We start from the raw sequence: 27050 nt of genomic DNA, 5'->3' as shown, positions 1-27050 counted from the left end.
GACACCGTTTTGCTCTTTTGTGTTGCACAAATATAACAGGAATCTCATGATAGATTAGCCCTCAACTCAACATACTGATTTTTTCTTAGAGGTTTATGTTAATAATAAGGCTCACGTTTTACAATGCAATTTTTATGTATGTATCTATTGGTGAAGATGTGCCGGTTCAGGTGTGACCACTGCCACAGAGTCAGTCGTGTTTAATATTCTTCTTCATATTTTTTGTATGGTTCATATAAGATACAAACATGCAAGCATGAGACTGACAAGAAAAATGAAACTGGAGTGCATTTTACCATTTAATATTATTTTAGGAAACGTAAGGCAATATTGGCTCCGCTCTCCTCATTTTCATGTCCTCCTTTTTAATAGAACTAAAGGTGATATTTATAATGAGCCTGTCTTCATTTTGGACAATTATAATTTATCAAACATTTCACACAATCATACGAACTTCTCTTGAAAGTGGTCTGGAAAGTGTGTGATATCCTCCAGAGGGGGTATTATTAAATCCAATTTCAAGAGGACAGAATACAGAGAAACTATATAGGGAAACCTACAATTTCTAACTAATAAATAGTTATGATCATGGACATAGAACAGATAATATAAGACAATATGATTTATTTCTTAACTTTTACATTTAAATTAGAATATTCCAACATCTTTCCCACTAGCACCCTTTAAAAAAGAAGAATTCAAATCCATGTGATAATGTACCGTACAAGGGTTATTTTTTTGCTGTTTCACATAATACATATAATTAGAAATTCTTTTGAGGGACACACGTCCTGTTCATGACTGATGGGATCCGAGAAACACTGGACAAACTTTTGAAATGATAAAATGTTGGCTGAATTTTTACAAGGTAGTACAAGATTTGTTTGGTACAAAGTTTTCAAAAGCATAGTTTTGTTGCAACAAATATGTAATATGTAAAATTTTTGTTTATGTGTTATTAGTTAAAAACCACCAGAAAATATATCTAACATACAAAAAGGAGTAAATCACAGTGAGGACTTCATAAAATTCCATCACAACCTTTCTCTCTTATTGATCTACTTTTTAGTCTTGTCTTGCCACACAGCAATCACGGCAGTTGGCTGGGTTTCCAAAAAATGTAGCGACTTTCTCACTCTATCTCACACAAATTATTTTATGTTGCGTGTTACTGTTTAATAGAGTATTTTTTTCCCTTATGTCATTCCAAATCCAACTGTAGTTACGTTATTATAGCATTGCATAAATATTCAAATTAAAACATAAGTTCTCCAACCATTTTTAGTTTGCTTGTTTTGAGATGCAAGATGATTTATTCCAACTTATTTTAGTATGAATAGAGAGAGATGGACAAATAGAAGAAACTTGCAAGCAGCACAGCTATGTTGCCACGGTCAACCATCAAATAGTCTACTGGTCATTATTTAATTGCTCAGTGCCACAATTGATCAGAATCAAATGATCTAGAAAGCCATGTAATACAAAGGAACATTTTTAAAGAATCTGCACACAGCTCTTTTCCATTCCATGACATTCGTAGTGACCACTGCCAAGCTAAAACTTTGACCAATATAACAAATAAGAGCTCACTCCCCTCAATGCAAAATTAGTTTTATAACAAACTTTCGGGCAAAAATTATTTCCATCAAACTTCAGTAACAACCACAATAATTTGATATTATCACAAGTATTGTTCATATAATTCGTCTCACTAGAATTGTGTCTCTTGATTAAAAAAAAAGTCAATTTACATCTTTCTGGCAACAAACAAAACCATAAACAAAAATCTCTCTGTAAATGTTCTAAATAGGGCACATTAAATAGTTGTTTTGAAACAGCAAAAACAGTCTTTTTTCTGAAAACACAGATACAGTAAAAATTTTAGTTCAGTCTTCAGAATTTTCTGTGCCTTTTATAACAGATGAACTCTCTCCTCTCAGTTTGTTCTGTTTACCTGTTAAAGGGTAAATAGACACATTCATTTTATGTTTGCAGTTTTGTCCTGACTCCTATTAGTTTTTAGCTATTATTGCATATATTATATGCATTGAATACAGCATACATACAAACATACTTTTAAGTTGGAAAGGTAAAATTACCATATGAAATTTTGCGGTGAGCATCTTTTCTTGTGAGCCTAAAAGAAAAAAAACATTTACAGCTAGGTTCAGTTGCTTAGATTACATTTGTATAGTTCACTTTTGAAGTTTATAATGTATAAATTGAAATACTGACCCTCTGGATTTTTTGTTCATCGACATATCTGAGAATTGTAATGAAGAAAATTAAACGTATGATTGAAATTATTATAAAAACTTGACACAATGTTTCATATCTATCATTAGCTGGACAATTTCACCAAAGCATACACCTTTGTCTTTTAATTCATGCAAAATTGTTGATTGATTCTAGTTTTAAAATTCATATCCAAATAATTTTTGTTCTGCATTTGTTTATGAATTTTGCATATTTATACATATTTCCTCCAGACTAAACTATGATAAAGGTTACAGTATATATTAACTAATGTAATACATAATGTATTAACTAACATGAATTAACCATAAGCTATACATTTGTAACTGTATTTTTTAATCTTTGTTTACGTTAGTTAATAAAAAAAGCTTAATATCATGTTAGTTCACAGTACATTAACTAATGTTAACAAATACAACTCTTGATTTTTATATTAGTAAATGTAGAAATTAACATTAACAAAGACTAATAAATGCTGTAGAACTGCAGTTCATTATTAGTTCATGTTAACTAATGTAGTTAACTAATTTTATCTAACAAACCTTATTGTAAAGTGTTACCAAGGTTACTGATGTGGAATTTCAAAAGACTTATGCACTGTAAAAAATTATTTTCATGATTTGTTAACACATTTTTTCTTTTGTCAAATCAACTTAGATAATTAATGTGGTTCAGATAACATAATATTTTGAGTTTCTGTTCAAAATATTATGTTCATAATATTCTGAATCGCTTTGTATTAACTCAAATTTTAATTTCAATGAACTCAAAATTTTAAGGCAACCAGGTAGCTTACTTTTTAAAGTTAAACCTACAATTCTTTTTTTTTTTTTAAAGTGTGACATGCTTGTTTAAATGAGATATTCATACATTAACATTTCTCCCTTGTACTGTCATGTTAATCAACATTACAGTTTAACAGATTAGCTTATATTATATTGTTTGTCAGAGTACTCATTATTAATGTCCAATCAAACAAACCTGACTAAAGCACAGCAAAACATTACTCATTTTAGAGGCAGTTGAGAACTTTGGACATTTAAACCTTAATAACTGTTTAGGAAATATACTGCAATTCTTAGTATTTATAGACATACAAAATCAGAAGTGATAAATTCTTACCATGGTATAATCCGACAGACATAATGATGGTTACAAGTATGGTAAGGAGCGCTGCCACACATCCAGTGTACAGAAGCCAGGAGTAGATTGGTTTGGTTTCTGAAATATATAATGACAACAGTAATTATAACTATATAGGTAGGCTATAGATTAATTAATAAGTAAAAGTGTAATGCTTTAACATTGAGCAGTTTTCCAAGTGTTTCTACTTTCATTTTTTTCATCATGTTATGTTACAACATTTTGTTTCCATTCATTTAACTTGTCACAATCTTATCATTTCTACTTGATTTCTTGAGTTTTCAGAGTTCCGGTGTGAAGTTCTTCATTAAATTTTAAAAACGAACTTTTAGTGTTCTAAGAAAATGAGTGAACTGGTGTAGACCTGTTATTTTTCCTGATATGTTTCTCTGAGACTTTTACCATTTGGGCTATACGCACCATATCGCTTTAGTGTTTTGGAGATGTTCTTGCCATTATATTCAGCAAAGCATTGGATTTCATCATCTTCAGTCCACTCCTCCGCAGGAATAGAGAGATGAGCACGAGTGAATTCTGTGGCTGAATCAGTGGCGTCTGTCCAGGCTGATTCGGTCCATCCAACATGGACTTTCTCTCCAATCATCCAGAACACCCGCACTTGAGACGGGACGACTCCGGTCACAAGACACTGCAGAAGTACTGATGATGAGTCAGGTTCTTGTGGTGAGTATAAGATGGATAGTTTTGCTTCCACAAAAGAGGAGTCTACAACAGAGATCATCACGTCAAAATGTAATCTGTAACAGTGACCATAAGCCATTGAAGTGTTGATGAGATTTAACTCCAGATTTACCTGTTACGATCACCCTGCTTCCACTGCCGACAATAACCATTGAGTTGTGATGGCTAATGCAATAGTACAAACCTGAATCGTTCGGTGTTACATTTGTAAAACTAACAACGCAAGTTTTAACATCATGTTGAAGTAAATCAGAGTGAGAGCCAGACCTCGCCGCGGTGAGTTTACCAGTCCGCAGGTTCAACTTTTGCCATGTTGCAGCAGTATAGCAGTAAGAAACTTTCTGCTCAAATGTACATGTTAATTTTACAGTATCACCGACTGAGACGTGTGTGAAGCTCGGAGACTGACTCATGAGGAACGAGTAAGTAGCTGCAAATGAGAGAAAAGAAAAAAGTTTTACATTTTTCTGATATTATGACTAGAATAAAACTATATTATGACTAGAATTAAAAAGCTCTTGATGACAGAATGTTCTCAACTGAAAATGCAGGCAAAAATGTAAAATAACTTACTGTGTGAAGCAAACATGCAAAAATATAACAGCCTCCAACAATGCGTCAAGGTGCTCATGTCTGCAGGTCCAAAGGTCTGAAAGAATGTTAGATGTATCACTTTTAACACTCTTAAAATCAAACACCACCCAGTGTGACTGAAAATGGCCTGCAAGGAGAAACAAAATAAGGAAAGAAAGAATCCCTTACAAGTCTTCAGTGGGTGGGCCTTTATTATAAATCACTTGTGCAAAACCAACACCTAGATTGTTGATGGAAAGACCTATTTACAGTTTTCCCCGATCTGCAGCCCTCAAAGGTGCTAGTTAGAGAAACATGTTGCCAAGATAAAATAGCATTTTACTACTCACTTTGGTGTTTCAGGAAATAGGGCAATGGAACCACATCACCTTCCTCAGGCCTCCTAGAACAGCGCTTCTCAAACCTGTTCTGGGGACCCCCACCATTGCACATTTTGGATGTCTCCCTCTTCAGACACGCACCCAATTAATCAAACTTGCAGTTTGTACTAATGATGAGCTGATGAATTGAATCAGGTATGTTAGATGCGGAAGACACAAAATTTGCAGTGGTTGTGGGGTCCGACAGGTTTGAGAAGCACTGTCCTAAAATGACTGCTACTTCACTAACTTAGAAATAAACTTCCAGTCAGTATGTCAGTCTGCAAAAGCCTGTCACTTTTCATTACTGATGTTCTGAGTGCCAAGACATGAGCTTTATGAACTCAGAGGGCCAAAAAGGAAATTGTGCAGGTGTGGTATGAGTAACATAGACAAGAGCTCATAAGTGATAGAGGTTGGATGTCTCAGGTTCATATATTTTAGATATCATCCATAAAGTCACAATTGCATATTGGTGTGGCTTTCTCCGTGTTGCACAAATCTACAGATTTTTATCCCATAAAGGTCAATGCCGACTGAGCAGGTGTTCTTTTTGTCGGTTGACTCTACTGTGCCCGACAGTCTGCTGCCATTCTGGATGCTGTTACTTGTTTTGATCTAACCACACGGGTTTGAGATGAAAAGAGCAGCATGGTGAGAGAAGAACGGCCCATGCTGAACGCCCCCACACCTTTGCTTGCAACTGAGTCTGAAACCAGCCTGCACTTCAAATGCTTCACCCTGCACTTTCTCCACCCTGCACTTCAAACACTCTCATATGTGCAATGTCATGTTAAAATTCCATTCTATAAATATAAATGATGTCTTTAAATAGAAAAAATCATTCAATTAGATTAAAACAAATCATTTTATTATGCATGTGTCCTGAGTATTAAGAGTTTCATCCTATGAAAAATATTCACCAAAACATACTGATTTTTACAAACCAGATTGTAAAGTTATTTAAGTCTGTAAATAAGTAAATGAACAAATAATAATAAAAAAAAAAAGATCCATACATCACACAATATCATTGATTCTGTGTGTATATTTATGGTCAAAAATGCATGTTCTAATCATAACACCAGCGATTTGGATATTTAGGATCTAAGGATGAGAGTACATAAAGGATTATGTTTGCTGCATTTCATTTGTGTAAATATTTTGTATCTGTGAAATGTTTTATATCAGTGTTGTGCGTCATTGTAAATGGACAGCTGAATGTGAAAGTAAGCAGTCTTTTTCATAAGACCCTCATCTCTAACATCCTGTATTGCACCTCTTTACTTTGGTCTAACCACACGAGCTCAGATGACAGCAGAAAGGCTACAGCAAGAGGCCCACGCATTGTCTTGTCGGCATGCATTGTGGTTTTTCAACTCGTCACATTAACAAAATCTCAACTATAAAATCTCAAATATATTTTGATTAATAAAAGTGTTTACCAGCTTTTTTAATGACCTTTTTTTTTGCTACAAAAGAAAGAAGTTGAATTATTAGGAATAGATGGTAGATTTTGTTACAGCCTGTTTCTTATTTTTCAGAGTTCACTTGTTTACTGCTTCACCCACATCAGTGCAGGGATTATTTTGATCCAGGTCAAAGTAGGACAGGTAACATAGTCTATGCCACTTGTTTCACTCTCTGATTCTTTAAGCATGGGAAATGCATGCTACAAACCTGAACCTATTAAAGGTTTAGTTCACCCCAAAAATGAAAATAATGTCATTTATTACTCACCCTCATGTCGTTCTAAAAGACTTTTGTTCATCTTCGGAACACAAATTAAGATATTTTTGATGAAATCCGATGGCTCAGCGAAGCCTACATAGACAGCAATGGTACTTTAGAGCGTTATAAATTATATTAAAACAGATCATTTTAGAGCGTTATGAATCTTTTGAGTCAAATCACTGATTCGTATCGCGCATCAAACCACCAAACTGCTGAAATCACGTGGCTTTAGCGTTCCGATCCACTGATTTGATTCGTAAAGCTCTGAAGCAGTGTTTTGAAATCGGCCATCACTAGATATTGTTAAAAAAATCGTTATTTTGGGGTTTTTTTTTGGTGCACAAAAATATTCTCATCACTTTATAATATTAAGGTAGAACCACTGAACTCACATGAACTGTTTTAAATATGTTTTTAGTACCTTTTTGGACCTTGAGAGAGGAAGTACCATTGCTGTCTATGCAGGCCTCACTACGCCATCGGATTTAATCAAAAATATCTTAATTTGTGTTCCGAAGATGAATGAAGGTCTTACAGGTGTAGAACGACATGAGGGTGAGTAATAAATTACATTATTTTCATTGTTGGGTGAACTAACCCTTTAAAGTTTCCATGTTTTCATCTCATTCTGGTTGCCATTCTGCCGCGTTTTCATGCTTTGACACGAGTCAAAATGGCATTTACAACTTAAATAAGTGAAATGTAATTTAACAAAACTATCACAAACTGTAATTCGCAGTCTTTCAATGATAGATAAAATATTTTATGAATTAATTCACTCACTGACATTCTGTAAGAAATTAAAATAGTCTACTATTTGTATTTATTAAATAAATAAATCAATTTCAATCGAGAAAATTGAGAAATTGAAGAACGTCACACGTAGGCCTACCTTTTACAAACTAAATTTCTGTTCGCAGCCCAGTAGTCTACTTTCAAACTCATTTCGCAATTCTGAAATATTCTGGTGTCCAAGCACAACACTCCTCAAACATAACAGCTGTAGTGTCAGTTTTTTCTCCGAAAGAAAAAGGAAGAATTCTATTCGTTTTTGTGGAAAAAAAATATCATCGAAAGTAAGCAAACGGGATCGCCTCCACAGCGAGAAAGGGAGTTCTGGCTAGGGATGCGCGCCGACTCCTCGGCAAGATGAGCACAATGAGCTTGTGCCTGAACGATAAAGTGAGTAAAGACACGAATAAAAAGACGTTATCATTAGTCCTACCTCTGATAATGACTGTCACAATTACAACTCCAAAGAATTTTGATTTTATTACACTTGCCAACCGCGGTCTGTTCGATTATCCAACAACTTGAGAGTGAACATCACCTGAAGAGGACTTAAGTTTAAATCATGTAGCCGAAATAAACAGTTTTGTTCACATACACATATTTTTAAGGCATTAATAAAACACTACACATAAAAACACTACACATCTAGCAAAAATATTCACATTTTTACACGTTCGCGTTCGAGCGCTTAGAGAAGCGCGCGAGCAACCGTTTGCGCGCAAAAGCCGGTTTTGAGGTCGACTCTAAGCCTCAAATCTTCTTTGCTCATATTATAATCTTACTACCTGCTCCCCTGTCATGCTCGTTCCTGACCTACCTATTAAATCAGTGAAAGCCTGAGACGACAGTCTTGGTGATTATTGAACATATTGCTTGAATAAATTGCTCAGCAAATGTTGTTTGAATAGCATATACCTACCAGTCGGGACAGAATTTCAGAGAGCTAAAAAGTAATCACCTGGTTCTCAAGTGAATAATAAGATCTACATTAAGGCTGCTTAAATCCACACGGAATGCACAGACGGGCAGGTGCGATGACAGGACAACTCTAGCCTTTCAGTTCCTTTGAGGGACGAAGAGCCTGTTGCTGCAGTGGGCAAATTTGATAATAAGCATTCGCTATCACGGGTTTGGCTAGTTTTAGTGTTGCTTCGAGATAACACATGTGCTTTTATAGGCCTATGTGTTTTAGTTTAGACCGCGAACGCTAAACTGAGGTTTCAAACCTTTGAATGACCCTTTGATTAGCAAAAGAGAAACTGAGGTCAAGGAATTTGGAACAGCGAATTTGTTGTCTTGAAAAAGTCAGGTAAGTAGGCTACATGATTTTATATTTATATGCATTTGTATATGTATAATAAGTAACATTTCAATTCTATTCATTAGGCTACATGTTGACTCAGATTTTACATTAATCACATTGCACACTTTTTTATCCAATCAACAATCATATTCTTTTCTGAGTAGCAGTTAAGTTCATATTATATATATATATTTTTGTGTGTGTGTGTGTATTTTAGATTGACAGTATATTGCACAATGCCCTAGGCAATTATCCACAGAATTTATAACAAAGCCTTTGCTTGTCATGTAGGCCTTACTGGTTTGGCTAATACGTGACATATTCCTGTTGAGAACGTTCTGATATGGTGAAAATGTGACAGTATGCCATGTTTGAGTCTTGAAAAAGAAAAACAGCTGACTCCCCACAGCTGACTGAAAACCCCTCCCTCATGTTTTTGCACCTCGAACACTCACCTTTGATTAAATATCATTTAGTTTTTACTAAGGAACTATAAAGTTTATAGTTCTTAGTGTGTGGAGTACAAAAGAAAACTATAGGATTAAGATGAATTTGACTGCAAATTGTTAGCCAAAATTAGATGTGAGGTTCTAAACACTCCTTCAAGGGTTAGTTCACCCAAAAATGAAATTTCTGTCATTTATTATTCACCCTCATGCCGTTCCACACATGTAAGACCTTTGTTAATCTTCAGAACACAAATTAAGATATGTTAGTTGAAATCCGATGGCTCAGTGAGGCCTGCATAGACAGCAATGACATTTCCTCTCTCAAGATCCATTAATGTACACTGTAAAAAATGACCGTGATTTTAACAGTAAAAGACTGTAAAAATGCTGCGGTGAAAAACTGTCAATTGGTTTACAGAAAGTGTCTGTACTATATAGGGTGAATAACTGTAATAGATCTAACGGTACATTTAATGTAATTTTACGGTAAAATACCGTTAAATTCACAGTTTTTGGAAGTGAAAAATAACAATTCATTGTAAAAATGTACAGTGAAAAAACGTAAATTGACATTCCCACAATTCCCTGCGTGACACTTCACATTTGATATATTTTTGTTGAAATAACTGTTTCTTCTTAGTTTTTCTCATTTTTTTTCTAATCAGTTACATAAGGGTTTTATGTTACATCTAATGTTGTTAAATTAATGTTTATTGCATTTTTAAAATTTCATGCATGTTACCATGATGGTGTTAAGTTTGTGTGTGAATGACACTGTGTGCACCTTATATATGTTAGTGTTGTCCTTCTCAGCTTGTGGAAAAGCTGCTTGTGATGAACTTTGATTCATCATGTGACTCTTATCACCACTGTGTTTGGTGACTGTCAGTGTAATATAAAGGTACAAAACAGATATTAGGACTTCATTAGGTTGGTAAATTAACATTATATCAGTTAATGAAATACGTTATTTTACCGTCAATTTAACAGATTTTTTTTTTTACGTTGCTACTGTATTTTTTACGGTAAAGTTCTGGCAACCACAGCTGCCGTTTTTTTACCGTAAATTTTACTGGGATTTTTTTACAGTGTACTAAAAACATATTTAAATCTGTTCATGTGAGTACAGTGGTTCAATATTAGCGACGAGAACATTTTTGTTTTTATTTGGCGCACCAAAAATATTCTCGTCGCTTTATAATATTAATATTGAACCACTGTAGTCAAATGAACTGATGTAGATGTGTTTTTAGTACCTTTATGGATCTTGAGAGAGGAAATGTCATTGCTCCCTATGGAGGCCTCACTCATTCCGAAGATGAACGAATGTCTAACGGGTGTGGAGCGGCATATAGGTGTGTAATAAATGACAGAATTTTCATTTTTGGGTGAACTAACCCTTTCAGGTTAGGCCTTCACTATTAAAAAAAAAGTTTAGTGTGTTTATTATGTTGTTCCGTATCTTACGGCCAGATGGCGCCATTGTATAGTGTAGCGGTGTTGTAGAGTAGTGTCGCTGACCTGATCTCCCCTTGGGCAAAACGGCGTTTACTTATCAACAGCGTGGACACAATAGATAGAGACAGACGAGCGTTTGCATGAATACGAGCTACTTTAAAAAAAAAAGGGGGAGAATTTTGTCACTAAACACACACCCTATGTTTCAGATTTTCGATTACTTCGAGTAGTAACGTCAGTTTGGGGGTTGTTCGTAATTCAGAAACGGTAATATACACGGACTGGGGACTATCATATCAACACTGGAGCGGAGCATAACAGATCACAGAGAAGCACATTTTCATGTGAGTACAAACGTTGAATCGTTGCAGAGCTTTATGAAGTGCAATAAATGCGTCGTGTATTTGACGATAGAATGAAGGACTTGGGCAAATCCCTAAACTGCTGTAGGTGGGTGATAATTTATAGTATATGTTTGTGCTGAGCGTGAACGGTTATCCATATCAATCCAAATGCAGATTTCAAATGCTTGTACAGTGTAAACTTTTGCCTGAAACAAACATTGACTTTTATGTTGCTATGGGTTAATAAAATATGTTTAGTAACACTGTAGAAACTTTGAAAAAAAAAAAAAAAAAAAAAAAAGAAAAAAATAGAGAGAGAGAGACACGTGCTTTTCATACTGTATGCGTCAAGCAGGATGTTTTTTTTTTCTCCTGGTTAATTTTGTGGTTTTGTTGTAACGTTGAACATTTCTGTGATTGCAAAGTCTAGTTTGCATTTTTTTTTTTTTTATTTGCTTTCTTAAACTCAGAAAGTTCAGGTCTTGAGTAGGTACATCTATCAACAGCACATCATGTTTGTTTTGAAAGGCTGAATTCACGTTTCCTTTTTAAAACCCTGTATATCAGCTGCTTGTGTTATCTATCTGAATATCAGTCTGGTGGTTTCGTGCGCATCGTTATCTGGACCTGCAGTGAAGTACATAAATGCACACTTGTATTCTAACTGAGATCAAAATGCAGTCTATACTGATAGTGAATTACTAGTCATTAAAAGGCAGTTCTGATTATTTTAATACAGAAGTTTACAAAATATAAAAATATTACATGTTGATATTAATGCTGTTATTGTTGTAATTATGTGATTAACTACACCTGTGGTTATGTTAAAGGGTTAGTTCTCCCAAAAATGGAAATTCTGTCATTTATTACTCACCCTCATGTCGTTCCACACCCGTAAGACCTTCATTAATCTTCGGAGCACAAATTAAGATATTGTAGTTGCGGATGGCTCTGTGAGGCCTGCATAGACAGCAATGACATTTCCTCTCTCAAGATCCATAAAGGTACAAAAAACACATCTAAATCAGTTCATGTGAGTACAGTGGTTCAATATTAATATTATAAAGCGACGAGAATATTTTTGGTGCACCAAATAAAAACAAAATAACGACTTATATAGTGATGGCCGATTTCAAAACACTGCTTTAGGAAGCTTCGGAGCTTTATGAATCAGTGTGTCGGAGCGCCAAAGTCATGTGATTTCAGCAGTTTGGCGGTTTGATACGTGATCCGAATCATTATTTCGATACGCTGATTCATAACGCTTCGAAGCTTCCTGTAGCAGTGTTTTGAAATCAGCCATCACTTTATAAGTCGTTATTTTGGCGCAGCAAAAATATTATCGTCACTTTATAATATTAATATTGAACCACTGTACTCACATGAACTGATTTAAATATGTTTTTAGTACATTAATGGATCTTGAGAGAGGAAATGCCATTGCTGTCTATGCAGGCCTCACTAAGCCATCGGATTTCAACAAAAATATCTTAATTTGTGTTCCGAAGATGAACGAAGGTCTTACGGGTGTAGAACGACATGAGGGTGAATAATAAATTACATTATTTTCATTTTTGGGTGAACTAACCCTTTAAGACACCTGTGTGAACTTGAGGAGAACATGCATCTACTATCTTGGTCAAATCTGTCTGTCCTCAAAACATTATCCAGAGTCTGCAGATTGTGATGGGATTAGGGTTTTCTTTTTTTTTTTTTTCTGTTTTTCCTTCATGTGTTTCTATTTCTCTCTCAGAACACAACAAACCTTAAATCACAGCCTGCATGGCATAGGATCACTGGCTGTTTTTTATTTGCTGGATTCTATTCATTAAACAGACATGCTTAAAATATTATGTGGCTTTCTCAAACTGTTCCTTTATGTGACAACTAGTATTATACTATAGTGCATCAGCCCACTGGCTCACGCACCTCATCATAACTCCACTGCTGCCTGGTAATCACATCAGCTGTAGTCATGGCAACTGCACATGGGAATGGAAGCTTTCACTAGGAGAGCAATTTTCTTCTCCTTCACTGACTCATCGCTTTCCCTCCATGGACTAAGACGTGTTACCTGCTTGCACGCAAATGCCACCACCGTTTTTCCTCAGGGTATCGCTGAATGCTCTTCTAGAGGCAGATATATATGCTGCTTCTTCACGTAAGGCTTATTCTGTGCCATTGGCTGTTTCCCTTCACACTGTATTTTGCTTTTTGTATGTGTGTGTGAAATTTATAGTTTTTGCAATATAATATTTATCATTATTATAATGATAAACGCTATTTGTGCTGTTTATGTTCAGCGCCTCCAGGTTCTATGTCAGAACGCCGGCTCAGTATTGGCCGATGCTGTTCATGTGAGCAGCACAACGTATGTGTGTGATGCTGACTCAGGAGCTGGCCAGTAATGAGTCAGCATTCTGACAAAGAACCTGGAAGTGCTGAACATAAACAGGAGAATGACACAGAAGAGAAGATATTGTTAAATAAAGTTGTTGTTTTTGTTGTGATTTCATAAAATTAAGGTTGAACCACTGGACTATTCTAATGATGTCTTTAGTACCTTTCTGGATCTTAAAAGTGGTGGTTAAATTGCTGTCTGTGGAGGAGTTGGATACCTCGGATTTCATCAAAAATATCTTAATTTGTGTTTCGTAGATGAATGAAGGTCTTATAGGTGTGGAAAGACATGAGGTTGAGTAATTAATGACAGAATTTTCATTTTTAGGTGAACTAACCATTTAAACTTCATACAGTTGTGTGAACTGGATAGATACAGAGTATTTGCCAGAGAGGGATCACTTTGTCTCCACTCTGTTAGTTACTAATAGAGGATGGCTCTTTTCTGTTCTCTTTTTCTCTCTCGCTTTTGTTTCATTTGTCTACGTGCAACTGAGATTTAAGAACTCAAAAAAAACAAAAAAAAAACAGGGAACCTTTGCCCCTTGGGACCTCAGCTTCAAAAGTCTGTGCTTCATCATGTCTTCATTTAGTCTCTACTCTTTGCTCTTCTTCAAAAGGTCATTCTTCCTAAACAGTCAGACCTGCTTTGATTATTACTGTCCTCAGGTATTTCCTTGAATACATTTTCAATGGAAAATGTCCCTGTTTGAATAGTCTATAATAATGTTTTTAGCATTAGGGGCTTTTGCACCGAATAGTTCTAGGAGTTAAGTTATAGAAACTAGCCACTAGGATAGTTCCCCGAAAATTAATTTCTCCACTGGACCATGTTCCTGGTTGCATTCGCACCAGGAATAGGAACTCTGAAGCGGCCGACAGCGGTGTCTTTAAGCACAGCATACAAATGCTAAAAACCGGTGAATGGAGGATGCCATGATTGGAGCTGTGTTTGCTGTGTGTTGTGGGTTTCGTGATAACGTAGATGGAATGTAAACGCTTAATTTACATGACTGAAGGATCAAAAAGTGGGGCTAAGCAACTTTCAGTAATTGCATATCATTGAGGCAGAGAACAGAACACAACCCTGCAGACAACAGGTAAATGCCGTTATCGCTGTTTTCTATGTTTGTGAATAGTAATTATGTTTACATAGCTTTTTAAAAATGCCAATGTTTGACATGCGTTGACCAATCAACGTACACTTGTGTCACTGATAGTTCCTATAGTGCTGGCTTAGACCCTACTCTGAAGTAGGAGGTAATTTAGTTTCCCCAAAAGGAGTTGCTAGAGCTAGAATCGTTCCTAGGTTCTGCGGTGCAAACATGGCAAAATCCGGGTACTTCAGCCAATAGTTCTTGGAACTATGTAAAGGTTCCTCCAGTGCAAAAGCCTCTACTGTTAGCTAGACATTTTTTGGTAACACTTTACAATACGGTGTCATTAGTTAACTATTTTAGTTAACGTGAACTAAGAATAAACTACTTTTTTTTATTAACTAACATTAACAAAGAATAATAAATATTGTAACAAATGTATTGTACATGAACTAATGTTAACAAATGAGACCTTAATGTAAAGTGTATATAAATATGAAAAAGCTGTTTGTTTCTTGGGGCAGAATTAAATGTAACAGAAAAATACCACATTAGATTGGCAATTATGTTGATTCATGAATATCAATAAATTTCAAATCAGTGTTTTTAAAAGGAACTATATGGGAAGTTTACAAAATGTGAAACAAAATCTTCAAGTAATGGGTGAGTGGCTGTACAGTCTACATCTCCTTTTTTTTTAAAAACCACAAACGGATATGAAAAGTGGCAAATGATCTTACAGTAAACAAGAAGAGGAACATACTCAGTTAAATGAAGTCTTGTTTTATCTTAAAACTCTTTTTAACTCTGTAGTTTTCGATCTGACTCAAGTAGTACAAAGGGCCACTGCAGTTTCACTGGTGAACATGTGTGCATTTCTGCACCTGAAGCTTGTAATCTAGAGTCTGTATAGTATGACAGACATGTCTCTGAATGTTTATGGCTATGTATGGAAAGGCCTGGCAGGTTGTGATGTAAGGTTTGTTGTGTTTACATCAGGATTGCGTGACTTCCTACACTAGAGGTGTTATCTTTCAGGCATTCCTGACACGAACATTTTGACGTGGAGGCTGTGTATTATTTATCAAGTAGCTGAAGGCATTTCCTGCACGTGTCATTGGCTGTTGAGCTGACTTCAATTCTCTAATGAATATGCATTTTATATTAAGCTGACTGTACCTTATGATTGCATCCTATGTTACATTGCAAGTTTCTTATAAATAGTGCCTATAAATTGTGCCCAGTTTGCTTATAACAGCAGTAGAGTGTCAGATTTATAGATGCCCTGAGTATAAATTATTGGTTAATTTCTTGGTTAAAGTTTGTGAGTTAAGCAAATTTGTGATTATAATAGCTGAAATTGAAAAATTAAAAAATTTGAAAAATGTACTGCTTGTAAGGACATTCCTTGTTACCAGAAAAAAAATGTCAAAACTGTCCCTAATTTGACTGTGGTGTAGATACTTTTGTACCAGTCTGATCCTGCCCTTGGCTCAACAAACAATCTCTGTGTTAAAATGTCATGAAACCCCGTTTGGCACTGTTCGTTCATACCTCGAATTTGTTAAAGAAAAAATAAAAATCAAGAAATGGGTGTGTAAACCTATGAAAAAGTGGGAGTAAAGGCTGGGCGATACAGCCAAAAAAATAACTATCATGATAAAATGTTTCATAAGTCAATAATTATGATAAATGTCAAATTTTAAAGGCTGTTTTTTGCTTCTGAATGAAAGTTGTAGAAAAAAGTTAGACAACCTCATTTTCCCAGAGTAAAATTTTACAGGATAAAACTTGGTCGTTCATAGGATTTAGATCATGTTGACCACAACATTCTGTTTTTATGGTATTTATGTAAAACAGTAGCCTAAAGACATTTAGTATAATACAAATACAGAAAAACTGTTATAGCTTAATAAAAAAAAAATGTATTCATGTTACTGTCACCAGTGCGAAGGTCTGCAACACGCATTTGTAGCTTTATTTGCATAGTCTCAGAAATGCTAGTGCGTAATTAACATTATTATTTTATCGCCCAGCCCTAAGTGGGAGTGACGTGAGAAGAGGGGAGACAATCAAATACGTTTTGATAAATCATTCTTAGAAAATAAGCATTATAGCTTTCTAGAGTTATTGGTCTATGTGAAAAATAAGGAAGAACATTTAAAAGATTAATAATATTTTCATTTATTTTACTAGCACATCAGTCTCTGAACAAATGTCACATACCAGTTTAACACAGAAAGAATGAAGGCATTTACTTTTTTTAGCCGTTCTGCTTTGAATTTTCAGTTTACATCGTGTTCTGAATAATCAGTCACGTTATTGTGTTCATGATCAGATGTATTGCCGTAACAGTGCCGTTATTTGCAGTTGCATCTACGTGTATGTAGAAAAAAAGAAATCAGATATAGCCATCATATTACTCTTCATATTTAAGTATCAGTTGATCATTTACCTTATAATAATTTATATTATTTCATTTATTTTATTTATAATTATTTATTCTATTTGTTTTTTAACATATATGTGTGTTCTTGAGTTTGCATGCTTATTCCACATTTAAGCATAAGTCTATTGTCTGTGTCTGAACCTGTTCCGGTGAAAGTGTGACTGTGACTTGTGCATAAGGTTCCCCCTTTCTGTGTTTTCGGTTATATTTCTGCTAAGATCAGTTCATGGACAGATGCTTAAGGGCTGCCTCGGTAGTGATCACTTGTTAAAAGATATCAAAACTACAATAGCTCATCAAGTTTATCCCACATCTTGACGTCACCGTCACCTGACATTCACATGAACTTTAAAAAGTTCCAGTAATGGTTCAAATAAATTATAAATTTCAGCAGGTTCTTGTCTGTCACGCAATCTAGCCTATAAAGTGCAACATTTCAGACTTCTTGCATTCTCCATACTAGATTTCCCATCCTAAGGCACACCTTGTCTTGCTTTACCTTCAACTTATTCTTTTTTTTCTTTGAACTTCATCTGTTGAGAAAGAAATACTTAATACTCACTAGTCACACATCAGAGATAGTACCTTGAAGAAATATATATGTTCTCATTTTATTTCAAAATTTTATTTACTGTTGCAACTTATTTTTTATTTTGTAATAATTTATAGATTGTTAGATATTGCTAAAATGTATCTATAATTTATTAAACTGTGTTAATCTTTATACTCGAATCCTGTTTGCACATCACAATTTTTTGTTTGCCTTCCCTGGATCACACTTCATCAGAATATGTGCACACACATGGTGCTGGTTCATGTTTGTCTCTTGAGGTCTACTTTCCTCCAGAGTTGTGCTCCAACCCTCATAAGACACACCTGAACAATCTAATCAATGTCTTAAGGGTTACTAGAAAGTTATAGGCAGGTGAGTTTGATCAAGGTTGGGGTAAACTCTGCTGAAAAATGGAGCTCGAGGGCCAGAGTTGAGAATCCCTGCAATAGTGTATATGAAATATGTCCATAAAAATATTAAAACACCCTTGCTTTGCTCTGTATATGAACTGTGATCAGCATTGTGAGTATTGCAACACTCGTTGCGGTATTCTGTGTCAAAAACACTCTCATGCTCACACTCATGTTGCGTGTTAAATATCGTTACATTTTTGGACAGAATCAACACTTGTGATGTTGTGACTTGTTCCTTTTCTACTGCCTATCACATCAAAACTCAGGATACTTTCTAACTGGTAGTGATGGACTTTGTGTTATTATGATGCCGCTTAGAGTTGTAATAATAAAAATAATAGTGGCTTTAAAATAAATAAAATAATCATTGCTCTAAAATAATTCATCAGTAGGGGTGTCACGAGATCTCGCGATACTAAAATGTGACGAGATTTCTCGTCGAGGCGAAAAGTAGTCTCGTGATATTGCCATGACAGAGTGTTAAAATGATTAGGAAAGAATATGCCACCGCTACGTTTACATTACGCCTCCACTGCCGTTGTATTTAAATAAAAAACATTTATTTCAGTTGGATAACGGTGGCCGCTGCTCCATATTCAGAGTTACGCACAATCACGAAAGTGAAAGTAAACGTGAGCGCGCATTCAAACATGATTTCAATACCACGCATTTTGAAAGCAGCTCCCTGATGAATGCAAATATCTCTAAATATGAAAGCTATCTTAGGCTGGGCAGTGTAGTTGTAACCATCTCTTAAAAAAACTTGGTCTTATTTGCACTTTGAATATTGATAGCGTGCGATTATGGTTGCACTTATTGTAAAGTGTTACAATAAAAATGAATAACAGTTTTCTCTTAATCTTATTAAGCACAAACAATAAGGTTTCATTTGTTAACATTAGTTAATGCACTGTGAACTATCATGAACTAACAATGAATGACTATTTTTATTAACTAACATAAACAAAGATTAATAAATACTGTAGCAAAGATATTGCTCATTGTTGATGTTGGTTAATACATTAATGTTAATAAATTAGACCTTATTGTAAAGTGTTAACATTTTTATTTATACTGTTTTTATTTCTATGATCAGTTTGTGGAAAGGAGATCAGTTAGAAGGTCAAAAGTTGTAGAAGCTCATAAATCATGTACAGTAAGGTCTGAAGAGACTGAAATCATACAGAAGAGAAGTCAGTCAGTTGAGTTTGTGGCAAAACCTTTTACAGTGCTTGAGTATTGTCGTCATTTACTGCATATGATAATTCATACTCAGAAAGTAGAACTGAAATGACATTCGTTATAAGATGATTAGTTAAAACATTTCAAATACACCTGCAGAATATTTTTTTCTAGTCATGTATTTCGCCATTGAGGATTTCTCAAAAATGTGTGTAAAAATCTTGTCTCGTCTCATCTTGTGAACTCAATCTCGAGTCTCATTTCGTCTCGTGACATACCTGTCTCGTCACACCCCTATTAATCACCCGTGTTTAACAGCTCAGGTGATTGGCCCCAAATGAGTAAAGATGGTAGAATTTCAAATTCTGTGCCAGCCAAACAACTGCCATTGAGATGAATGGGATAGCACAAAACAGGAACCCCTGTAGAGCTTCTGTGTAATTCTGTCACACAAGTGGCCTTACTGTAATTTCACACTCCTCAGTAGTTTGTGAAGCACTCATGATCTGTCCCGTTCTCAGACAGTGGATTACTAACTGTCACGATAACATTATGCTTAATCAGATGTGAATGCCACTGTTGTAATATTCATCGTTTGATGTCACATGATAGAAGTCAAGATATGACTGACTTCCATTACCATATGTTGAAATCCCATTGCACTGTTAGACAGCTGAGTGTCACATGTGGTGGATCAACACTGGAGTATCCAACACTGCTTCAGTTTCAAATCTCCATCCAAATGGAAAAGTAAAAATAGTAAATAAACAATGTTTTTATAATATTATGCTTAGTATTTTTCTCAAAGAGTATAATTTGATAAATCAAAATATGTACATGTAGTTAGTTTTTACATTTTAGGAAGGAGGTCTCCTGCAAGGTGGTCCTTTGCAACAAAAATATTTAAAAAGTCCTGTCTTATACGGCTGTCACACTGTTTTCTTATGATCTGGTGCTGTGACATGATTCAAGTCGGAAGTGACTAACTGAAACTACCGTCGTTGGTACTTCATCATTGACTTTTTAAGGAACTAATGCTTGAGGCATTCTTATATGGTTATTCCGATTAATGACACAGGCCGGATATAAAAGGATGGAAAGGCTTACAAATCTCTTCTAATCACACTACCTAAAGGAGCCCTCCCCTCGGACCGCACATCTAATACGCATGTTCTATACTATATCTGGTTTATGTAAGTGCGAACTTGTGAAATTATGAATGAGTAATTTGGGTTTGTTTATTGATGATGGGCGAAGTAGTGTGCAGAAAATAAGGTTGAACTGTGTATTGTGATCAGAGAAACAAGTATCCCTCAAGTCTTGTTGCTTGTGCAGGGTTAGTGCTGTATATATTGTAAACTAATTTACTGTTCAGTTGCACCCTAAGACTAGTGAAGGACACCTGCTAAGACAAGCATCACTACTACTTTGGTTCAAACTCTATTAATATTACTTGTAGTGGTGTAGATATGCAGATATACCCACTAAGAAAGGTCAAGGATTTCCATATACCCACTTAAAAAGGCGCAAGGATACGTAACCATCCAATAAATCACAATAACCTTTGTAGTTTGTTGCTTTTGACATGAAACAAAGTCTCATATTTTAAATTCTGACCATTTTACTTCGAAATAATAGAACATAAATACAGTTTTGGCGCTCTTTAATGTGTAGTGACAGATTGCTGTAGTTCAAGAGAAGCGGCAGCGTGAAGAGTGTGCGAACTGATCCTCTCCTCCGCTTTAATACAAGTTACAGCGTGAAATAAACATGAATGAACATCTAAAGGTATGTTAAAAGATAGTACAACTTAACGAAATTCATATCATGTCTTGTGTAATCGCTGAATCAGTGTTTCAACCGTGGAAAGACGTCAATAAAACAGCTTGTAAAAATGTCACGTAACATCACATTTACCTCAGAACAAACATTTTCAGTGACCATAAACTCGTTAGTCAGCTAGAAAAATGAACTCTAGAGGGAAGCATTTAAGTAAGCAATAAGGTACGAGAGGCTGTGCTGTATTGTGAATAAGTCACGGCTGAAGGGCGTTGTTAGGCACGATGCGAAGCGGAGTATATGCACCATATTAATTATATATTTTATTGTTCTTCAATAGCCTATAATGCATGTTTGAATAAATCTGTCAAGATGACAGCCATCATTTAAAAGTTTATTTCTCAAAAAATGAATTGGAGTAGAAATAATCTTAAAGTTAGTAGGCCTATTATAACTTAGTTTAGTAAGTCTAAAGAGTGTTTTAAGTGCATGTATGTTCTTTTCCTGTGTTATGTGTTCGGCTTGTGTGGGGCTTAAAGGGGTGGGGTGTTCTTCTGAAGGAAGAGCCTGCGTGGGATTTTTTTGCGGGGTTCTGGGGAAAATGTTCCAAAATGTTGCTGGAGCATTGGCCAAACAGTGCTCACCTTAATAAAAAAAGACTAACCTGTTTAAGTGAGTCTATCATTTCCTACGTTCGTTACAATACTATATGCATTAGTGATTGTGGCGGCACTTATGGGTGTCGCTCTGGGACGGGAAAAAATCACAGTATACTCACTACAAAAAACTAGACTACACCACTGATTGCTTGTGTTAAACTTTTCCATGTAACTCACCATTTGTGCTGTGTAGTGCGTACATGAATAATACCTCAGATCGTGCAGCTGGTTTTGGAGAGGTCTGTTATTTATGTAAGTGACTTGTGTGTTGCATGTACAGACTTGTAATTTTCAACAGGCAGATGATAAAAAACGTGAGAAAAAAATAGGATGTACCCAAGCTTTATCTAAAAATCAGAATATTGTAGAGACCATAACACCCCAACAACAACATAACATAACATGCCCATTGCTAAAAAAATACAAAAGTAAAAACATTAAGATAACCTTAGCAACTTCATAGCAACATCCCTACATCATTGGTGAGTTTTGCTTGGGTAAAACTTGTTTGCTTCAGAATTTAAAAAATAAACTTTACTTTATACAATCCTTTTACCTGTGAGCTTCACGTAAGACATTGTTTAGAACTGAAAACTGCTTTTTTTTTTTTTTTTTTTTTTTGATGGCCAAGAGAGCAGTCCACATCAACAAGTGTTTAGTAAATCATGGTTGTCCAAGCACAAGACACTAGTCACCATGTTTCTGTTTTTGGGTCACAGGGATTTCCATCATATAGTCATTAGACATGACTCAATGTTATTCTAAAAAAAAAAAAAAAAATTCATCCACTCCATTTCAGTTTTCCATTTCCTGCTCTACACTGACTGATGAGAGAAACCCCACTCCATGTTTGTGCCAAAGCAACATTTGCGCCCAGTTAATCACTGTAAAGTTCTTACTATATATATATATATATATATATATATATATATATATATATATATATATATATATATATATATATATATATATATATTAAAATATTAATATAATATATATTAAAATATTTTTAATATCTAGGCCATAAGATATATGGCTATATTAAATAGAAAAAAAATAACAGTACTTAGCAAAAAGCATATTGCCCAGTTTCCACTCCACACCACTGATAGTCTGGTCAGGTTACATTTTTTCTTTGCACACAGACTTTCTCTGCATGGTGGTCAGTCTTTGTTGTCTCCAAAATATGAATGTAAAAATGGAACTTAAATCCCCCTTCCCCAATCACAAATGAAGACATCATGTGCTGATGCATGTCGTCCTTTGACTGTGTTTCTTAAACGTATGCAAAATTCTGAAAGAGGAAGAGGCGACTTCAGAGGAAGTGATGACTTAAAGAACTCGCCTTCCGATTTCTAACACGTTCTTAATTTTTCTGAGCAGATGAGATGACGGCAGACTCTTTTGGCTGTTTGAAGTGGTGTCCTTGTGGGCTGCTCGGTGCTGAAAGGACAAGCGCAGAACCCGACAGCGACAGATAGACCAGTCTTTGGATTTAGCTCATCTGTTGTACTCCGTGGCCTCCTGGTTTTCCAACAGGATGGTGCATTCAGCGTCACTTTGTGCCTGTCTGTCTCTTCTGACTGTCCTCAGCTGTCATTCTCATGTCCTCCCCCGCCTCTCTTTTCCCATGGGTAAGTCATTTTTTTTAAACTTTTGAAGATTTATGAACTGAATTTAGAGCAAGAAGTTGTTTTTCAAATACTATTAGTTATTTGAATAGCTTAAGAAACTTCTGTTGTCCTCTTTACCTTCTGCCTGTAGTTGTTTTTAGGGTAAATAAAAAAAAAAAACAGAAGGTGAATTAAGTTGAATTACATAATCAAGTATAGCGAGATTAACCTCTGTGCCACTTGAGTTAAACATAAGTAGACATATACTTGGAATACTGTACTGTACTCCACTGTTGATATCATATCAGCATTGTAAATTGTAAATAATTGTATTTGTAAATATCTTGTAATAGCATGAAAATATACCCTTACTATTTTAATATTTTATACTATTATAGTATAGTATTATATTATACTATTATAGTATTTATTAGTATTTTGACTTATTAATTTAAATTCTAGTTTAAGCTTTAGTATGGGCTTTTGTGTATATATATATATTTTTTTTTAAATATTATATAGCTTTGTTTTTATTAGGGCTGCTCATTTCACAGAGACCAAGAAAGCAGAAAGCGCATTATGTTTGTTTTCTTTATTAACATGTTTCAAATGGTAAGCCATATTTGAGGTCGATTGATGACAGGCGAATGTTTGGATTACCTACCCGACATACTGTAGTTACCACAAGGACCTGCCGTTAACTCTGTCCCACGCCGACTGCGTGACTTCTCCAAGAGTTTTTTTTTTTCTCTGACTAACAGACTAATAAAATTTTTGGCCGACTAAGCCTCTTCCAGTCGACTAATGATGATTTATGTTTTAGTAATTTTAGTACTTACACAAATTAGAAATGTTGCCTTGGAAATTAACTGAAATAATTTTTTTATGTTTTTCATGTAATATTTATATTATTTTGCCTTTATTTCAAATAAATTTCAATTAGATTTGGTTTTAGTTAACAATAACAACATTGCTTCAAATTGGGTTTGAAAAAAAAGCTTTTTTTTAGTAAGCTTAATAAAAATAAGATTTTTTTGTCAATGCTTTAGACACTAATTTAATACGAATGTTTTCAAAACATGAATCACTAAATAATAGGGTCAACATGCTGCAATTTCATTAAATATCACTTAAAAAGAGTCTTTTTTTAAATCAAATTATAATAGCTTTTAATTAATATCATAAATAGTTTGGAGCTATCTAAATGCTAGCATTTTTTAATACTCTCCTGTTGAATCATGAAATTAGTGTGACATTGTCAGTGTTGCTGATTATTACCTTTTTAATAATGTGTGACAAAGTACTGGGAATTAAGCTTGTTTAAAATGAAAACCAAGACAAACGAAATGGCCTGCACAGTTGTCGAATGACCCTAGTGGACTTGGTTTAGCTGTGCAGTGCAGTGACTGGTACAGGTACTTATTGAAAGACTTTGATTAGATGAGATGCTTAGCTGTGATTATGCCAAAGTCCTAGTATGCCAAAGACCTACCGGCTAGTATTTTTATTTTTCACATATATGCAATATGCAAGTTATTTGTTTTTTATTATTATTAATAATGCTATTATGAAAAAATAATATTTTTAATACACTGCTTTAAGCATTATGTGACTGTCATAACGTCATAATAATCATTCCATTAGAGTGACTGGTTTAGTAGAAATATATAAAAAAAGTAAATTATATTTAAAAATGATCAAGAATACATTATTTCTGAGACCTTATTTATTTACTTTATTAAGAGGTTATTGTCCACAACAAAGTCCACAACTTTTGGAGTCTGCACAGATTCCGATTGTACAGAATGTTTCTCTACTTTAATCATTTGTGTATGTTTAAATACCAACAGGGCTAGAACTTTCAGGGCATCAAAAAGTTATTTTTACTAACAAGAAAAGATAACAAGCAGAGAGAGATCATTACAACAAATATCTTTCCATGTAGATCATGTTTATTGCCCTGAATAAAGAAAATGTAATAAGAATGAAAGATCCTGCCTGGATTCTCTTATGAGGAAGCATATGTCCTTCACCTCAATGGGAGCTTTGATGCAAACCTCCTATAATGGCTTCTTGAAATGTTTCCGAAACTTCTAGATTAGGTTTCATTTCTCCTGTGTCCCCTCACTTACATAAACAAGGTTCTTCTCTCAAGTTCTTAAAATCTAGGAACTTGTAGCAAACTTTATTGCCATATAAAATTGTCATTGATGTGTCTCTTTTGAATAATATTGTTCTTATTTATTTGCATTGCTGCTAGGGCTGTGCAGTTAATTGTAATTGATTTTAGCTTCCAGTGGTTTGGAAAATAAGATAATTGAGGTAAAATGATTATTGTGCTGCTTGCTGTGTACAGTAAGACTATGCAGCGTAATAGGCAGTGATATTTTACATTTGATTATTATTAGTAGTAGTAGCATTTTATTTTTATTTAATTTTTGTTGTAGGCTATTACTTATCTGAATACCTGTTAATACATCTTCCTGAAAAACTGAAAACACTGTTCATTTAATTAGTATTTTCCTTCTGCTGTATTTGTTTGTCTGTTTTGTTTGTAATTAGTTTACAACTGCTGATTGTTTACTTGTCTTATGTCATTTATTTTGAGGACCTTTTTCTTACAATATAGTTAATCTAGTAAAGTATTAGTTTTTGCTGTATCGATAATTGTGAAATTTCACTGATATTTAAATTTATAAATATCATAAATCGTATCATGATTTCAGTATTGACCAAAAATAATTGTGATTATTATTTTTGCCGCACATTACTGTTTTGAATTTTTAATTTCAAATTCTTTATTGCCATTTGTATAACATACAACATTTGCCACAGTATCAGCTAAAAGATAAGGCCAAAAAAAAAAAAAACATGACTTCTAAAAGAAAATACCAGTCTGTAAAAGGCTGCGTTTATTTGAAATATATATACACACGCACACACACACACACACACACACATATATATGATCACTTTTGATCAGTTTAATGCATCCTTGCTGAATTATTAATTTATTTTTTAAAAAAAAATATTTGAACAAAAACTAAAAACTGAAAAAAATTAAATAAAATAAAAAATATTCTATATTGATTTAGTATTGTTTTTTTTGTTTTGTTTTTGTTTTTTTTTGGGATTAAAAAAAAAAGGGTAATAAATTTAGGTCACAGACAAGGAAATTCAATTTGTCTACTTTTGAGAAGCAAGAAAGTAAGCTGATTAATCTGCTGATGTAGTTGAAAGTGGTTATTTTGTTTCTCTTTTTTTAATGAATGGAGGCCCTTGTTCTCTGAACCACAGTTATTTGATAAGACGAGGTCAGTCCATGAATTGGCAAAGCAGGGTAGAATCAGGCTGACCTGGCAAATGGCTTTTCAGTGAGAGTCACATAAATCAGTTACAATAATCTTCGTGTTTATCTGAACAATTGAGAGACGGTGCTACGTACGATGCAGATACATCACCTTTGCTGATTCAGTATCAGTCATTTGACCTGTGATTGTTCACTCACTCACCTTGTTAAATGACTAGATGTGAGTTTGTGAAGATTACAGGGCTTAATTCAGACTCTGAGTCTCTGTTTCCCAACAGTACCAATTACAGCGGATGCCAGAATGAGTCAGATCACACTTTTGCAGGTGTTTGAGCCTGATTTGATGATGACATATGCAAACTTATAATTGCTGCTGTCGTTGTTGTAGTATGATAAATTAGTAATATGGTGCTTCAATATGCTTTCTGTATTCTTATATTTTTTTGAAGCAAAATTAAAGG

The 27050-nt window shown here is 34.6% G+C and overlaps 2 protein-coding genes across 5 annotated transcripts in view; one reads left to right on the top strand and one right to left on the bottom strand.

The window, feature by feature from the left end:
• Positions 1-338: 338 nt before the first annotated feature.
• On the bottom strand, positions 339-8872 carry LOC137002213 (immunoglobulin kappa light chain). 2 transcript variants are annotated; one of them, XM_067361733.1, is made up of 8 exons: positions 8539-8872; positions 4675-4750; positions 4214-4531; positions 3820-4125; positions 3379-3477; positions 2236-2263; positions 2100-2137; positions 339-1954 (listed from the first exon to the last, which is right to left on the bottom strand). In XM_067361733.1, the coding sequence occupies exons 2-8, from the start codon at positions 4730-4732 to the stop codon at positions 1887-1889; spliced, it is 915 nt and encodes a 304-aa protein (XP_067217834.1). In that variant the 5' UTR covers positions 4733-4750; positions 8539-8872; the 3' UTR covers positions 339-1886. The 2 variants fall into 2 exon arrangements, with proteins under 2 accessions (XP_067217834.1, XP_067217833.1); XM_067361732.1 differs by lacking the exon at positions 8539-8872 and adding an exon at positions 5025-6656.
• sema4ab (sema domain, immunoglobulin domain (Ig), transmembrane domain (TM) and short cytoplasmic domain, (semaphorin) 4Ab) overlaps positions 7247-27050 on the top strand; it is a 45147-nt gene continuing 25343 nt past the window's right edge. For 2 of the 3 annotated variants that reach the window (XM_067361731.1, XM_067361729.1), the window contains exons 1-2: positions 10890-11134; positions 23050-23300. In XM_067361731.1, the coding sequence (XP_067217832.1) occupies positions 23207-23300 (94 nt within the window). In that variant the 5' untranslated portion in view covers positions 10890-11134; positions 23050-23206. Of the gene's footprint in view, positions 7344-10889; positions 11135-23049; positions 23301-27050 lie in introns of those variants that run through there. The other variant, XM_067361730.1, reaches the window with a different exon arrangement.

The sequence above is a fragment of the Chanodichthys erythropterus genome, chromosome 15 (assembly GCF_024489055.1).
Source record: "Chanodichthys erythropterus isolate Z2021 chromosome 15, ASM2448905v1, whole genome shotgun sequence".
Lineage (NCBI taxonomy): Eukaryota > Metazoa > Chordata > Actinopteri > Cypriniformes > Xenocyprididae > Chanodichthys > Chanodichthys erythropterus.
Note: the sequence above shows the minus strand (reverse complement) of the source record. Positions and strands in the feature narration are given on the sequence as shown.